General features: G+C 39.0%; 1 protein-coding gene across 2 annotated transcripts in view; it reads right to left on the bottom strand.

The window, feature by feature from the left end:
- Positions 1-13,465, bottom strand: part of LOC105013732 (chemokine-like protein TAFA-1) — a 44,330-nt gene extending 30,865 nt beyond the window's left edge. For both annotated transcript variants that reach the window (XM_020051403.3, XM_010875480.4), the window contains exons 1-2: positions 13,004-13,465; positions 11,420-11,567 (exon numbers count right to left, since the gene is read on the bottom strand). In XM_020051403.3, coding sequence (XP_019906962.1) covers positions 11,420-11,567; positions 13,004-13,057 — 202 coding nt within the window. In that variant the 5' untranslated portion in view covers positions 13,058-13,465. The remainder of the gene's footprint in view (positions 1-11,419; positions 11,568-13,003) is intronic.
- Positions 13,466-17,397: the final 3,932 nt, after the last annotated feature.

The raw sequence follows: 17,397 nt of genomic DNA on the forward strand, positions 1-17,397 counted from the left end.
AAACCTTTTCAAATAGCCTAATTAATACCTTTAGACTTCAGCTGCACTACTTTCGTCACTTTGCTTTGCCATCAGAATTGTGTGAATGTGACATTAAACATGCTACACCAGAAACCTTGCTTGCTTCAGCCAACGAGAATCACTCCATGGCATTTCTTTTGTTTGGATGCTGCCATTGGATGTGACACAACATGGCGACATGACACAACATGAATTGATTTTAAAGGGAGCTACTCTCATGACAAGACCAGATCTATGGCCAGACAAAACATCTGACAATAGATTCTGGCTCCAAGTAAAGAGCCAATGATGTTTAGGCACTGATGTATGCATGTATTTGTGAGAGTAGAGGCTTTCTTCTACCAAGTCATCCAAATAGCCTGTTGGCATGACAGTGGTGTTTAATTGTAGTTTAAGACTTGGTGACTCCGAGATTCCAGCAACTTCTGCAATACTGAAACTGTAATTCAGGGAGACGTTTTACGTCAAACTATCATATTCACTGCATGGGGACAAAACGTGATCCTCTTCCAGGCATGTTTATTAAAGCATCAGTTGATATACAATCCTTAATTATGAACCTAATAATAGAGATGGGTATTTTCAGGAGTGTAGCAAATTTTTATAGGCATTGCCTAATTTATGAAGGTCAACAACCTTTTGTCTCATATAATTTGTCTTCTCTGACCTTCCCCATGTTGATAGATGACTAAGGAAGTTTGGCATGTCTGTCACCTCATGTTTACAATGCCCTCCAGAATTATTACCCACCCTGGGTAAATATGAGCAAATAGACTGTGAAAATTTGTAATTGTTGTATATCAGTTTAATCATACACTTAAAACATGAGAGAAAAAGCTTTGATTGAGATTCCTTGGAAAACAATACACTAACCAGATTTTTGGCTAACTTGGTCAAATGCAGGTCACTATCATAAAGTAGGTAGGCAAAGGGCAGTCAGGTAAGATAATTCAGCTGCACAACAAATTCATTAATACACTTCGACAATCTGGGTGTTTTGTTATGGAAATAGTGATTGATTTCATACAAACGCATCTGCCTACCTAATGCTTTTTTATTATTAGAAAAGAGATGTTTGTTTCTGGAGGATGCACTATTCTGACTTGTAATGACTGAATGGTTCACGTACCCCAGGCTAGCCTAATGCCTCAGTGACATGTGTTAACATAGAAGTTCCTAAAGCCACGGTGGCACTAAGTCTTAAGGAGGTGTGAACAATGCTAAATAGGTGTGAACAAAGACCAGCAATCTAGCTGTTCAGTGCAAAAAATCTTTATGATAAAACTATATGCAATTTGCCTAATGGGGGAACTTTGTGAGATAATGTTCAGGGAATCAATTTTGTCAATTTGGTGAAAGTAGGCCTGGTCCTTTTCTAAAAATATGTATCTTAAGGATTAAAGGAAAGCAAGTGTGTAAATTGCATCTTTGAAAGCCTTTTTCTCAGAGATGGGATTATACATACATACAGTATATTTCCACTTTCAAAATAGTATTATTACCCCATTTTTCATTCATACATAGTGTATCATTTTCATTTTAAGATTTTTACATAAAGTTGGGACGCTGCATAGAATGTAAATGAAAACCGAATGATGTGCAAATCATTTAATCCCTATATTTAATAGAAAATAGTAAAAAGACAACATATCATATGCTGAAGCTGAGAAAATGTATTGTTTTTGGAAAAATATATGTCAATTTTGAATTTGATGCCAGCAAAACAAAAAAAAAAAGTTGGGACAGTGGCATGTTTACCGCTGTTTGCATCACCTCTTTAACAACTCTCTGTAATCGTTTGGAAACTGAGGAGACCAACAACTGTAGTTTTGAAAGCAAAATAATTTCCCATTCTTGCTTTATATAGAATTTCAGCTGCTCAGCAGTTCGGGGTCTTTGTTGTGTTTTTCATTTCATAATGTGCCAAACGTTTTCAATGGGTGACAGGTCTGGACTGCAGGCAGGCCAGTTTAGCACCAGTACTCTTTTACTATGGAGTCATGCTGTTGTAATACACGCAGAATGTTGTTTGGCATTGTCTTGCTGAAATAAACAAGATCTTCCCTGAATATGACATTGTCTGGATGGCAGCATATGTTACTCCAAAATCTGTAATTATTGTTCAGCTTTAATGGTGCCTTCACAGATATGCAAGTCACCCATGCCATATGTATTAATGCACCCCCATACCATAATGGATGCTGGCAACCATGCACTGATAAGAAGCCAGATGATCCCTCTCCTCTTTAGCCTGGAGGACACGGTATCCATGATTCCCAAAAAAAATTTCACATTTTGATTTGTCAGACCCCAGGACAGTTTTTCACTTAGCGTCAGTTCATCTGAAAAGAGCTTGGGACCAGAGAAGGTGACAGTGGTTTTGGATTTTTATATTTATGGTTTCTTCTTTGCATTGGATGCAACGACAAACTGTGTTCACATAAATTGCGTCCCTGAGCCCATGCATGGATTTCCTTTACAGAGTCGTGTCTGTCTTTAATGCAGTGCCGCCTAAGGATGCTTGTTATTTAATTAAAAAATAAGGTAAAAGTACAAATACAATAATAAGCTAATTTTATTTTTAGTTTACATGTATATTTGATGGTCCACTCCCTTATCAAATATCAAAATGGGCAGGTTGGATGACAGATATAATGTGGGAAAGAACTGATTTTTTAAAGAGTAGGTTAATTTGTTTATTCTTTATCAGATGACAATAGTGACTCCTCATTGGCTGTGTAGTGGGGGCGGTGCAAAATCATGCCAGAAATTTTTAATCAACAAATACAGTGGTATAAACGGTCTACACACCCCTGTGAAAATGCAAGGTTTTTGTGATGTAAAAGAATGAGACAAAGATAAATCATGTCAGAACGTTTTCCACTTTTAATGTGACCTGTTATGTGAACAATTCAATTGAAAAACAAACTGCAATCTTCGAGGGGGAAAAAGGAAAAATAAAAACCTTACAATAACTTGGTTGCATAAGTGTGCACACCCTCTTATAACTGGGGATGTGGCTGTGTTCAGAATTAACCAATCACATTCAAACTCATGTCAAATAGAAGTCATTGCACACCTGCCATCATGTAAAGACTCTGATCAATCACAAATAAAGTTCAGCTGTTCTAGAAGGATTTTCTTGGTTGCATCTCTGAGCAAAAGCCATGGTCCGCAGAGAGCTTCCAAACTATCAGAGGGATCTCACTGTTGAAAGATATGTCAGGAGAAGAGTACAAAAGATTTTCCAAAGCATTAGATATACTATGGAACACAGTGAAGACAGTCATCATCAAGTGGAGAAAATATGGCACAACAGAGACATTACCAAGAACTGGACGTCCATCAAAAATTTATGAAAAGACGTGAAGAAAACTGGTCAGGGAGGCTTCCAAGAGGCCTACAGCAACATTAAAGGAATTTGGCTGTGTGCTAAATTTTACAACAATCACCCATATTCTTCAAATGAATGGGCTATGAGGTAGGGTAGCAAGATGGCCTTTTCTTACAAAGAAAAACATCCAAGTCTGGCTGAAGTTTACAAAAACAAACATCAAAACCCCCAAAAGCACGTGAGAAAATGTGTTATGGTCTGATGAAACCAAGGTTGAACATTTTGTCCATAATTCCAAAAGGTATGTTTGGTGCAAAAACAACACTGCACATCACCCAAAGAACACCATACCAACAGTGAAGCAGGGTGGTAGCAGCATCATGCTATGGGGCTCTTTTTTTTTCCAGCTAGAACAAGGGCCTTTTTCAGGATGGAGGGAATTATGAACAGTTCCAAATACCAAGCAATTTTGGCAAAAAATTTCAGGCGTCCTTTAGAAAGCTGAAGATGAAGTTCACCTTTCAGCACGACAACGACCCAAAGCACACATCCAAATCCACAAAAGCATGGCTTCACCAGAAGAAGATAAACATTTTGGAATGGCCCAGCCAGAGCCCAGACCTGAATCCAATTGAACATCTGTGGAGTGATCTGAAGAGGGCTGTGCACATGAGATGTCCTTGCAATCTGACAGATTTGGAGCGCTTTTGCAAATAAGAGTGGGCAAATATTGTCATGTCAAGATGTGCCATGCTAATAGACTCCTACCCAAAAAGACTGATTACTGTAATAAAATCAAAAGGTGCTTTAACAAAGTATTAGTTTAAGAGTCTGTACACTTATGCAACCAGGTTATTGTGAGTTTTTAATTTTTCCCCCTCAAAGATTTCAGTTTGTTTTTCAATTGAATTGTTCACGTTATAGGTCACATTAAAGGTGGAAATGTTCTGACATGATTTATCTTTGTCTCATTATTTTACATCACAAGAACCTGGCATTTTAACAGGGGTGTGTAGACTTTTTGTATCCACTGTATGTATATTACTCCTTTAACTAGGTCCATATAACTAGGTTGATAGCTAAAGCTGAACATTAAGAAGACACAGATTATCGGTAGTTAGAGAAAACACAGACTGTTTGTTATTTTAAAGTAACTGTTAGGTCATGGTTATTTGAAAGTACTGTTAGGTCAAAGTAACCCACCTCATGGTTACACAACAGCAAACGTCATTCACTTTTAGTTATCATCTAAACTCTGGTGAAGTTTTTGTCATTGTCTAAGCTAACTAGCGGACTCGGCAGGCTGGTGTGTTGGCTAGCTAATGTTAGTCAACAATTTGAAATCAGTTGGCTTCATTGAAAACAGTCATGTCTTGTCATTTCATTTGCATGGTGTATTTCAAACTGATTAGGACCCTGGCTAATATCCAAGCTATACAAACCTAGCTAGAGTTGACAGTGGTGGTAATGTGGTAATTATATTTATATTTACATTTAGTCTCAAATCACAAAATGGTTCACTGTTGACTATATTCCAGTGAATTACAAGGGTGTAATGGGACAAAAAAGTATTTAGTCAGCCACCAATTGTGCAAGTTCTCCCACTTAAAAAAATGAGACCATTTTATACAGGTAACGAGCTGAGATTTTGAGCACACTCTTAAAGGGAGTGCTCCTAATCTCAGCTTGTTACCTGTATAAAAGACAGCTGTCCACAGAAGCTATCAATCAATCAATCAATTGCCAAGACCAAAGAGATGTCCAAGGATGTCAGGGACAAGACTGTAGACCTACACAAGGCTGGAATGGGCTACATGACCATCGCCAAGCCGCTTGGTGAGAAGGTGACAACAGTTGGTGCGATTATTCGCAAATGGAAAAAACACAAAAGAACTGTCAATCTCCCTCGTTCTGGGGCTCCATGCAAGATCTCAATGATAATGAGAATGTTGAGGAATCAGCCCAGAACTACACGGGAGGATCTTGTCAATGATCTCAAGGCAGCTGGGACCATAGTGACCAAGAAAACAATTGGTAACACACTATGCTGTGAAGGACTGAAATCCTGCAGCACCCGCAAGGTCCCCCTGCTCAAGAAAGCAAATGTACAGGCTCGTCTGAAGTTTGCCAATGAACATTTGAATGATTCAGAGAAGAACTGGGTGAAAGTGTGTTGTTCGGGTGCATTTGACACATAAACCTTGAAACCTGAAAGTAGTTGGGTGGTTGAATTTATTCAGCCACTATTTGAGTGACTGTTATGGCAAATGTTTCTTTAAAACGACTGCATTTTCTTCTCATGTGGTTCCTGCTATCAATATTTGCAACCGTTGTGTACGTTTGTTGCTTCTGTGAGCCAAAGCCGCGGTGTGGCTTAGGACCGTTTGACTCTGTCATCAAAGAATTGTTTCTTCTACATAGGTCTGCAAAAGAAAAGTCTCAAGTCATGCTTTGTATACACAGGCATCCAAGGTCTCTTATCTATATGTATGACGTCAGATATTTTTCCGCTACTGAGGGCCTATCTCCAATAGTCACGGTTCACCACTGGATATAGAGATCTACCTTCACAAGTATATAAAGACCCGGTCGTTCATTTCAAAGCCCCAAAGAGGTCCACTAACACTATGCTTCAAAAAGCATGTGATGAAATCCCTAGCACCTTATTGGTGCAGTCCTCCTCCAAAGGCAAGCAACTGATTTCTGTCCAACGCCCTGAGCTTATGTGAGACACTTTTATCACACTTTTATAATTTGCAATATAACCCATCACATAAATATTAAATATATATATGTACATAACTCCCTAATGGGCGAGCTAACACTGTCCAACATTGTCTTTTCATTCGATGTCTTTTTACCATTTATTAGAAGCCATTAAATACACTTCTGCCTCTCCTCACCCTGCACTGCCATTTCAGTGAATGAGTATAGCATATTGATAATCTATCATCATTTTTATAGCAGCATGTTTTTTTCAATGAAGGAATATTTCACTTTCTGGTCATATTAACAACATGAATCATGAATTTCTGAGCCAAAAATAATGCAGGGCAACTCTTTTGCCGCATCAGCTAGAAAATGTGTTTCCTTTTGTTTTCCATTTAGGTGAGAGACGAGGGATAGTGAGAGTAACACATTCACTCCCTTACTCCCTCCAATGAGACTGATTTGAAAAGCACTGGAGTGATGTGCTCATTGGGAGGTGTAGGTGAAGACACGTACAGCACAGTTCTGGACATATTTTAGCCTTCTTAGGCCCTTGGCAGATGCTTGGCATTACAATATCTCACCCCAGATGGGATGAGATAAAGGTGTAGACGAGTCACTCAGCTGCAGGTTGTTACAGCATAGGTCGTAACATTGCAATGTTCCATGGATGGAAAATAAAACTTGATCACACTTTTGATATGGAAATCAACTGAGAGCTTAATGTTAAATATCATACCCAAGTTGCAAACCTCACTGGAGGGGAGGACCGTAACACCATCTTGAGATATATTTGTAGAACCCTGTTTCCAGAACAGTTGGGACACTGTGTAAAATATGAAGAACAGAATGAACAGAACAGAATGCGATGATGGGCAAATCATTTAAACCCTTTATTTAATAGAAAATAGTACAAAGACCACATATCAAACGCTGAAACTGAGAAATGTTGTTGTTTCTGGAAAAATATATGCCCACTTTGAATTTGATGAAGGAACTACTGATAAGGGGAGAACTAAATATGAAGTGTTATTGGGGAACAAGTGTTAGTACTTGGGTAACTGGGATCTGGGGTGAGAGCGGCGTTCAGGAGAGAGATTGTGCATATGCATGGGATGGAACTGCCAGTATGGCCCGTGAAACGATGAGGATTGTGAGGGGATCTTAGAAACGTTTCTCAGCATAAAACGGTAAAGAGTTTGGGGATCTCATCACCTATGGTACATATTATGATTAAAAGATTCGGAGAATCCGCAAAAATCTCTGCACGCAAGGGACAAGGTCGAAAACCAATATTGGATGGACGTGACCTTCGGGCCCTCAAGCGGCACTGCATTAAAAACAGACATGATTCTGTAGTGGAAATCACTGTGTGGGCTCAGGAACATTTCCGAGAACCACTGTCTATGAACACAGTACATGGCTGCATCCAGAAATGCAAGTTAAAACTCTACCATGCAAAGAAGAAACCATATTTAAACAAGATCGAGAAACACAGCTGCCTTCTCTGGGCCTGAGCTCATTTAAGATGAAACATTTTCATGTGGTCTGATGCATCAAAAATATTTTGGGGAATCATGAACGCGGCATCCTCCGGACTAGTGAGGAGAGGGACCATCCGGCTTCTTATCAGCGCATCTGTGATGGTATGGGGGTGCATTAGTGCACATGGCACTGGGTGAACAATACACACAGGTTTGGGAGCAGTATATTCTGTCACCCAGACAATACCAAACCAGTTTCAGGGAAGGCCTTGCTTATTTCAGCAAGACAATACCAAACCACATTCTGCACATATTACAACAGCATGGCTCCATAGTTTTGGCCTTAAACTGACCTGCCTGCAGTCTAGACCTGTCACCTACTGAAAACATCTTGCGCATTATAAAACAAAAGATACGACAAAGGAGACCCCAAAATGTTAAGCAGCTAAAATCTTATATCAAGCAAGAATGGGAATACATTTCACTTTCAAAACTACATCAACTGGTCTGCTTGGTTCCCAAATGCTTACAGAGTATTGTAAAAAGAAGAGGTGATGCAACAGAGTGGTAAACATGCCCCTGTCTCAACATTTTTGAAACGCGTTGATGGCAACAATTTCAAAATGGGCATGTATTTATTAAAAAACGTTAACATTTCTCAGTTTCAACATTTGATATGTTGTCTTTGTACTAATGAATTATAGTGAAAAATGATTTGCACATCATTGCTTTCTGTTTTTATTTGAATTTTAGCAGTGTCCGAAATATTTGGAAACATGGTTGCAATATTTAGGAATGCATTGTCAACTACAGAAATAATTTGAATTGTACAAAATTAATATAAAACCCTACCCATGTGTTTTAAAGGTTTACACAGGGGTTATTCAAATACCCTTTTCAAAGTGGTTCCTCAAAAAAGGTATTAGATGAAATCCTGTGTAAACATTCAAACCACAACCTTTGTATGATGGAAGGGGTTCAATATTGAACCTTTTTAATAATATATAATAGATGTGTTGGCCTGTCAGATATGGGAAAGAGCTTATTGCTTGCAGAAAGTTTTTCTGGGACACCAGTCATTTTCCTGTGTATCATGTCATGTTGACTGCAAATAAAAAAAAACATTTTCATATGTATGTTTATTCTTCACTATTTGAAAGGAGAATGACAGTCATATAGACACCTCTTTCTAATGGCCAAGCTCCTTCAAAAACACATTGTCCTCAAAAAGTGATTTACATCTTTCACAAAGGGATTTCACCCTGTCTTGTCTCTGGTGTTCCAAAAGTATCTCCAGGGTTCCTTGAATTAGTATTTATTCCAAGAGTGTAGGTACCTCACCATAAAGTGAAGAACAGAGAAAGAGCAATCCATCTGCTAACCATCACATTGTTTTGATTCAACATCTGATGCAGAAATCATCACCAACCTGGTCATATCATGCACAGGGACCCATGGAAAGCTTTAATTGTATACAAATAAAGCACTAATTGGGCTTTCAATGCTTTTTTCAAAGAAAGGTTGGTAAATTAAAAAGTGTAAATAATTTAGCTTGCATTAAGCCATTGACTAACTAGTGTTCAAGCCTTACAGAAGCAATATACATTTTTTTATGTTCCTATTGGAACATGAGAGTTGCATTTAGCTGTGATCAGCAAGTTAAAAGCAAAAACCTTTCATTGCACTATGCCTACCATTTATCATGCTTAGTGGCACTGTTTACGCCTACAGCCCAACAGTTTTCATTGGCAAGGATACAACTGATCTCTAGACCCTTGTGATCTCAATTTCCTTTGGTAATACCAGTCACTGTGAACTTATGGCATGTTGCCGGCTTCAATGATTGGCCCAACAATCTAGAGCCAATGGCCTTCCTGCCACCAATTCATGACCCGTCAACCCCAATACTGCTACCAATCCAACAGCCACACAACACAGAACAAATGCCCTGTTGTCACAGTCAATCCAGACATTCCATTCTGTTCTCATAACACTGGCATCCTATCACTCCTAGAATGACGAAAAGCCAAAACTATGGCATTCAGAAATGACAAGGCCCTTACACTTTCCAATGTGAACAGACTACCACTAAAAGGTATTCATAATTTTCACTGTTTGTAATCACTCTCCTGCTTTTCTGAAATGTGTTTGTAGAGTGCTTTGTCTCTACAGCTGTGTGCCAACATCCCAAGTGAATGATTTTTCAGTGGGAAAATGTAATTATGGACCGCACCATCACAAAGCCTATAGAACAGGAAGCATTGACATCTCAGAGGAGATTTCATAAGGTTGTTTTACTTGGTAGCTAGGGCGCTCAAGCTCAACAAACATATTCCCATTCATTATTGTTTAAAAAGATTTTTCAGGGACAAACACACAACTAAAACACTCAGCATTACAATCCATTCCCTGTCCCAACTAATCTACTGTATGCTGTGTATCTATACACAAGACCAGCCCTTTAAATGGCATTTGGTGTAGTTTTAAATTAAACTGGTTGAATGGTACCGTGTGTAGTTTTTACTTTCAAGGACGAGAGCTACTAAGATCACATGCATGTTGTTATACTGTTGTAATGCATTATGATCGGAGCAGAGACACTAATTAGCTTATGTCTAAACAGCAAAGACTCATGGGAGAGTCGTAACTCCAGTCGAGCTTATAGTATTCTCCACATGCTGTAAATCTAACATGAAAAATGGCCAAGATCAATGTAGTCTATTGTATGTTGTGCTGACATTACATTTCTTTAACTGTAAGTTTATAATATAGTAGTTATGTTATAGAAAATACATGTGGTTAGTGCATGTATTAAAATTGTGCAACGACACATTTGAGGACATTTTGTGACACAGTGTCTTTTGAACCAGAACCTTAATTCTCCCTCAGTATCCCCTGTAGACATCAGGACAAGACATGGAAGCATAAATTGCCCTGGGATTTGGCTTGGGTTGAATTTGTCTGCATTTTATAGCACATACCTCACTCATGTGTGACTCTGAGTGAGGAAACAAAGGTGGGATAGCTTGAGTAACTGTCCTGATATTGACAGCAAACGTTGAGTATAAGCAGCAGTTGACATGCTAAGGCACTGCAAATATAACAGCAATGGAGGAGTGCTGCACGCTCAGTTAAAAGCACTGGCGCAGCTATATGTGGAAAGCCTTCACGACATTCACTATAAATCTTGGGAATGTTTTTCTGTAATGCACAGTGCTTGTATTCACAATATCCACAACTCACAGCAGGGCTCCTGAAAATAAAAGTACCAGTACAGTGCAATTTCCTTTAAGCTCAATTTCACAGAGTTTGTAATCACCCAAACCAGGAGGACAATAATTTTTTTGGGCAAATTAACTCATACCTCAGCATGGAAGTTACTAGGACTAAGGTAACCCAAGAGTAAGTAGTGCAGCCAGATTCAAACTGTCACTCAGAATGACTAAACATACAGTCTTTCCAGTTTGGAATGGATATGGAGACATCTCTGTGAAAGCAGTGCGACGTATGTCCTAGCAGGCTAATGGGTGTTTAGTGCTAGCTTATTAGCCATTCATCCATTGGAAACACATAGCTTTGTCAAATGCAGCCACGGAAACCACAGCCAATTAAACATTTTCTAAAGGGTGGGAACCTCATCATCTTCTTTGTCCATAAAAACATGACAAAACATTCTACATAGTGTACTTATTACTTATCTTTAACAACCATCGCTATAAGTAGCACACTTATTAACCCTAACGCTGCATACAAAGGGGCAACACCTCTTACAATGTTTCGTTTGACCCAAGAGTTGGGAGGCACATTCACACAGCTTAAAGGTAGAACAATCCGGAGGTCGGCGTGCAGGAGGGCGCTGTCATGGACTCACCAATCATGTGAATGGAGGTCCTGCCGGGCCGCGTGACATGGTGTTGCTGTAGCTGTATGGTCTCATAGAAGGTGGCCTGGCACAGCTGGATGGCTGTCCCACTTACCCAGAGGACAAGGCACAACAGCCAGGACATGACAGGACACATCTGTCAAAACAGGAAGAGACCACAGTCAACATCATTGGTCATCACGTCACACGCAGAAACACACACCAGCACAGATGAACTCATCCACACATGTGCACGAACACAAAAACGCAGAGAAAATCATGTCCTGGCACACTGACCCAGCTGAACTTCCCTGTAATCATCATGATAAACACAGCGTCATTAAGAGTAATTGTCAGCTGCCTATTTGTACGCTTTTTATTCTTGCCTTATCTTGTCCCTGAGCCACAGCACAGCAGCAAATGTGGAATGGTCCCCGGGGAGATTTCCCCTGACAGACTGACTATCTCTCTTCAGCTCTCCTTTTTCTTGCCTTTAAACCAAAATAAAGAATATACCATTTATTTCCAGGTTCACAGGCTGTTAGCTGCCAACTCTTTTCTATTGGTGTCTTTTGGAAATCACAAGGCTTTGACAGAATTGTAATGGGAATCAATAGACATGTACAGTATGTCTCACAAAGCTATTCAGATAAGGGGGTTTCAAGACACATGCAAATCCCAGTCTAAGGTTAGGGTTGGGTGGGAAATATTCAATATTTCAAATTGCCTCTGTCAAAAAGCTAGACATCAACAAACATTGCAGTGATACCAATATAGTTCACTTTGTAAGAGCATGGTGCTTGCAAAGCCAGGGATGTGGGTTTCATTCCCATGAGGGACAAGTACAGAAAAGTATGAAAATGCAGGCACTCACTACTTTCAGTGGTTCTGGATAAGACTGTCTGCTAAACAACTAAAAATGCTACAAAACAAATGTGAATATTTAATTTCACCATTATAGTGGGACATAAAAAAGACAGATTAAACGCTTTTCTTTTAGATACAGTTGCAGTGTTTTTTTTTCAACAGTTATAACTGAGTGCATTTGTTAAACAAATAATTTAAAAACTGTTTCAAAGAGCATGTGAAAGAAAAAATAACTTTCTTACAGGTGATTTTATTCTGAATGTATGAAATCAGTGCGGTTTACTGTACTTCCTCCTGGGACTGGGTTTCAAGGATAGTGGGAAATATTGTAACTGGCTTTTCTTATTCTATGTATCTTAGCCTTGTCTAAGCCTAGTTAAATTTGTTTTTATGATTAATCTGATAGTTCAAACATGATCTCTTTGAATAGGCTGGATGTAACTTTTGGCAAAATCAGCCTTTGGAAAATTAATCCAAATTGTTATAATGCACACAGTAAATGAAGTAGTATGTATGTAAAAAACTAAAAACTGCAAAACTATATGTAGTAAAAATGCAGTAACTCACTAACTATGTACAAACCCATATGAACATGTTAAATATTTAACTGATAGTATTCAACTGTATCTACATTCGTTCTTTTGAAGTCACTTGGGTTGGGTGCAGTCATATTTCTACTTTCCTCCAGCAAATATCTCTTTCTCCTTTAAACAATACATTACTTACCGGAATAATCCTGATGGAGTAAATAATGATTTTATCACACTTTCCTAAATCCATCCATCGAGAAGCTAATGTGGAATCCCCCCAATAACTCTGTCTTTTTGATTTAGGTTTGGTGACTCCCAAACTCCTCTGACTCGTCTCTTCTTGCCCTTTTTCACTTTGAGGACAACCAGCAGCACTGAACGGTGACTGTGACTGAAAGATGACAACTCAGCCAGTCAAAAATAACAAATTTAGAGCCTTGCCATTTCCACCTTTGAAATACCACTGTCTTCCCTTGAGGAGACCCTGGCACTGACACAGAATAGATTTGCCTCTTTGCTTGATGCGGAGCGATCCTTAATTAACTGCTGTAGAATCCCGTCTCTCTCTCTCTCTTTCTTTCTCCTCTCTCTTGCTCTCTCCGTCTCTGTCCTCCCATTGAGACGCAGCCTCTGGGCACATGCTCTAGCTCTGTCCCCCTCAGCGAGCACTAAGTAATGAGTGTTCCTCTACAGCCTGTCTGCGTGTAAAGACTGTATCACATGTCTTAAAGAAAGACTGCCCCCATATCACACTGAATCACAATGTTACTATATGGTCAGACCTGATTGATAGATGGGCTTGCAAAGCAATACACAACTAGAGATTTGTAATATAGTCATTATTATTTGACTTCTTATGGTCACTCAACCATTTAAACAATTTAGGCTATTAATTTCTTTGAACAAGCAATATTTCAAATAATTTTTTTGAACCAGATCTACAAAATACATACTGGAAACACAATGGTCCAGCAGGAGAACTAACTTTCAAATGTTTGATTATCCTATAAATTAATATTAACTTTTTAATTGTTATAACAGTATTTTGACATTACTTAAATATTTAAGTTTTGCAGACATTTTCAATCACTTCTTTATAATTCAGCTGATTCTATAAAAACACAGAGGTGTAATAATAATAATTAATTTCTAACAATTTCAGCTTACAACACAAAAATACAATACATACAACTATTTAAAATACAATACAATCAAATCATTATGAATTCAAACTAATAGTCTACCATGAAATATCTCAACAAAAGTAACCTTTAAACAGTTCATGCCAAGCTTAAACTTCTTTAAAGATTTGATCAACTATAATGTTAAATATTTGCGTAAATTTGTATACATTTGCTAGCTTTCACATGTTCAGCCTATCTGTCAATCTTTTAAACTACCTACTTTTCCAAAGACAGCCGCAAGTAACCTAACATGTAGAACATCAATTGCTTGCTAGATCAAATCCTAAAGCCTGTAATCTTCAACATTTGTAGTTATATCCTTAAGCAAAGTTTACCCTAATTCCATTATGTTGCATTAAACAGAAAGTGGTCTCTTATCTGGTAAAAAAGCTAACAAAATAAAATGACTAGAACCAGTCACTATTAAAATATTTTAGACATATTTTAGTATTTTAAACCCTAAATACTTTAAAAGAAATAATTTGTAAATGTGTGTTTCTTGATAGCCTGCTAGTTTTGGAAATCAACACAGGAGTCCTCATCTACTTAATAACACCTATTGCCTCTTCCATGGATTATTTTTCCCTAGTCAATCTTGGATGAATATATGGATGCACTTTATCCTACATCTTTACATATGACACAATGCAGTTCTTGATACTATGACATTCATGAGTCAGTGGGCAATAACACTATATTTCATATAATTGTTCTTGTTGATGGTGACTGCAAATTTTGATAAATCAACGCAAGTAATGCAAATTTGAATGTAGATTAGTCTTTTTCCAGAATTTACATATTCATGTTTTGAATTTTTTAATGTGTGTTTTGTGTTGACCACATGAAAGGTTGCTAGATTTTGGAGTAGCTGAAGGGGCTCCAAATACAACTGTAATTGTATTACAAAAATTGCCAACCAATATAAGAACTTTCAAGAAGATTGCCGAAACCAACCTTTGGTGACGGATCATTAACCATAAGGTCATTCTTAGACTGCTGTGGGGGATATTCAAAGAGTCAAGATCCTCAGTCATGTGATGGAGATTTAATAGCAACCATAGGAAATGTGGGAGAGGTAAGTGACATTACAGGGAGTACGTCACCCCTGATCAGTATGTGTGGGAGACAGCAAGGCTGAGAAAGGCTGTCCTCCTTCTCCATACCCATGGTATGACTGAAAGCCAGCTCCACTCTTACACTGCATTGTCTAGGCTTTATCGCTGATATACAGAACACGCCTGAGGCCCTGAACTCACACTGTTCTGACAGCGGTGAGAAAACTTCCATATTTATTGGAGTTGCTTGATTGGAAAGGTGAGGTTCATTCCCATGGAGGTAAGAAGTGAATAAAAACTTGGAGCAAGAGGAGAAAGTGTGACACATTCCTCTTAGGGGTTATAGGCGCAGTCACTTTGAATGAATGTCTCTGCTGCGAGGCTATGGAATAATCAACAGTCTGATGGGGATGGAGGAGAGACGGTGTGGAGGAGAGGATAACAGAAACAGACTGAGAGACAACTTAAACATCTTAGAGCAGAATCAGAGTTACAATCCTCCTTCGCTCAGACATTTGTAGCATGAAGTATAAACCCACAACAGAGCTGTTTTAACATTGATTGATTTGATATACTTCACTCTTAGAAAAAAGTACAACCATTTAATGTTTTTCAGTTTGTCGCTATGGGGTAACCTTTTTTGGTGCTGGTTAGAACCTAAAAAGTTACAATTATCTTCAAAAATTGGTCCAGTCTAGGATTTAACAAGTCTATCCCTCAATGAAGAGGGGCTACATCCGTTCAATGTGGTGGTCTGAACTACAATAAGAGATGTCTTCTAGGCATGCAGTAATATGTGTCACTGTCTGGGTGCCAAAAAGGGGGAATGAGCAAAGTAGTTGTAGCATCATCCACATAGGACTGAGCCAACCAACTTGGTTTAATTGCAAGAAGAGTTGGCGGACCTACAACCAAGCCTTGGGGGACACCAGTATTTAGACTGCTTGGAGCAGACACAGAAGGGATTTCAGTATATTTATTTTTTTATGTCCGAGGGGTCAGTTGTTGGTTTCTTGAGAAAGGGGAGCAACTCTGGCCATCTTGAAGAATAAGGGAATGAAACCATTGGTCACGAATGAAGTATGGAGTAAGTGAGGAAAGAGAGAAGGTTTCCAGAATGGTGAGAAGGGAGGAGGAATGGGGTCAAGGGGGTTGGTTAAAGGCCGACAAGACATTGCAAGTTGCAGGATTTCATCTGGAGAGTGTGGATTCATGCATAGAAAGTTATTTGTGTAAGTGAGAAGTGGACTCAATAAGCTGAGTAAATGAGGTTAGAATGTCATCACATTATTTTCAAAGTGGACCAAGTCATTGCCATAGAGGTAAGATTGAGAAGTGGGTGATTTGAGAGGAGACTTGATATTTGGACTGAAATCAAGTGGCTTTGGAAGCAGACAGAAAGGAAGAGAATGCAGGAGGGAGTGAAGTAATGATAGGTCATCTTGAAGTTTTGTTTTCCCCCATTTTCACTCCACTGCCTGCAACCATGTTCTGTGAACTCACATTGAGTCATTTAGCCACGAAGCAGGAGGGCTAAGTTAGCTGTGAGGAAAGAGTACAGTGAGAGTCATAGGATGTAGAGAGGAAGACAGCAGGGTCAAAGAGACAGAAGCAGGACACAAAAGGGAGAAGGATTTAGCAGATGGGAGATATGATTGGATAGAAGAGGTGAAAGCAGCAATGTAAAGAATCCTCAAAAAAGATTGTACACTCACCTAAAGGATTATTAAGAACACCATACTAATACTGTGTTTGACCCCCTTTCGCCTTCAGAACTGCCTTAATTCTACGTGGCATTGATTCAACTAGGTGCAGAAAGCATTCTTTAGAAATGTTGGCCCATATTGATAGATAGCATCTTGCAGTTGATGGAGATTTGTGGGATGCACATCCTGGGCACGAAGCTCCCATTCCACCACATTCCAAAGATGCTCTATTGGGTTGAGATCTGGTGACTGTGGGGGCCATTTCAGTACAGTGAACTCATTGACATGTTCAAGAAACCAATTTGAACTGATTCACGCTTTGTGACATGGTGCATTATCCTGCTGGAAGTAGCCATCAGAGGATGGGTACATGGTGGTCATAAAGGGATGGACATGGTCAGAAACAATGCTCAGGTAGGCTGTGGCATTTAAACGATGCCCAATGGGCACTTAGGGGCCTAAAGTGTGCCAAGAAAATATCCCCCACACCATTACACCACCAACACCAGCCTGCACAGTGGTAACAAGGCATAATGGATCCATGTTCTCATTCTGTCTATGCCAAATTCTGACTGTACCATCTGAATGTCTCAAGAGAAATCGAGAGTCATCAGACCAGGCCACATTCTTCCAGTCTTCAACTGT

The sequence above is a fragment of the Esox lucius genome, chromosome 12 (assembly GCF_011004845.1).
Source record: "Esox lucius isolate fEsoLuc1 chromosome 12, fEsoLuc1.pri, whole genome shotgun sequence".
Classification (NCBI taxonomy): domain Eukaryota; kingdom Metazoa; phylum Chordata; class Actinopteri; order Esociformes; family Esocidae; genus Esox; species Esox lucius.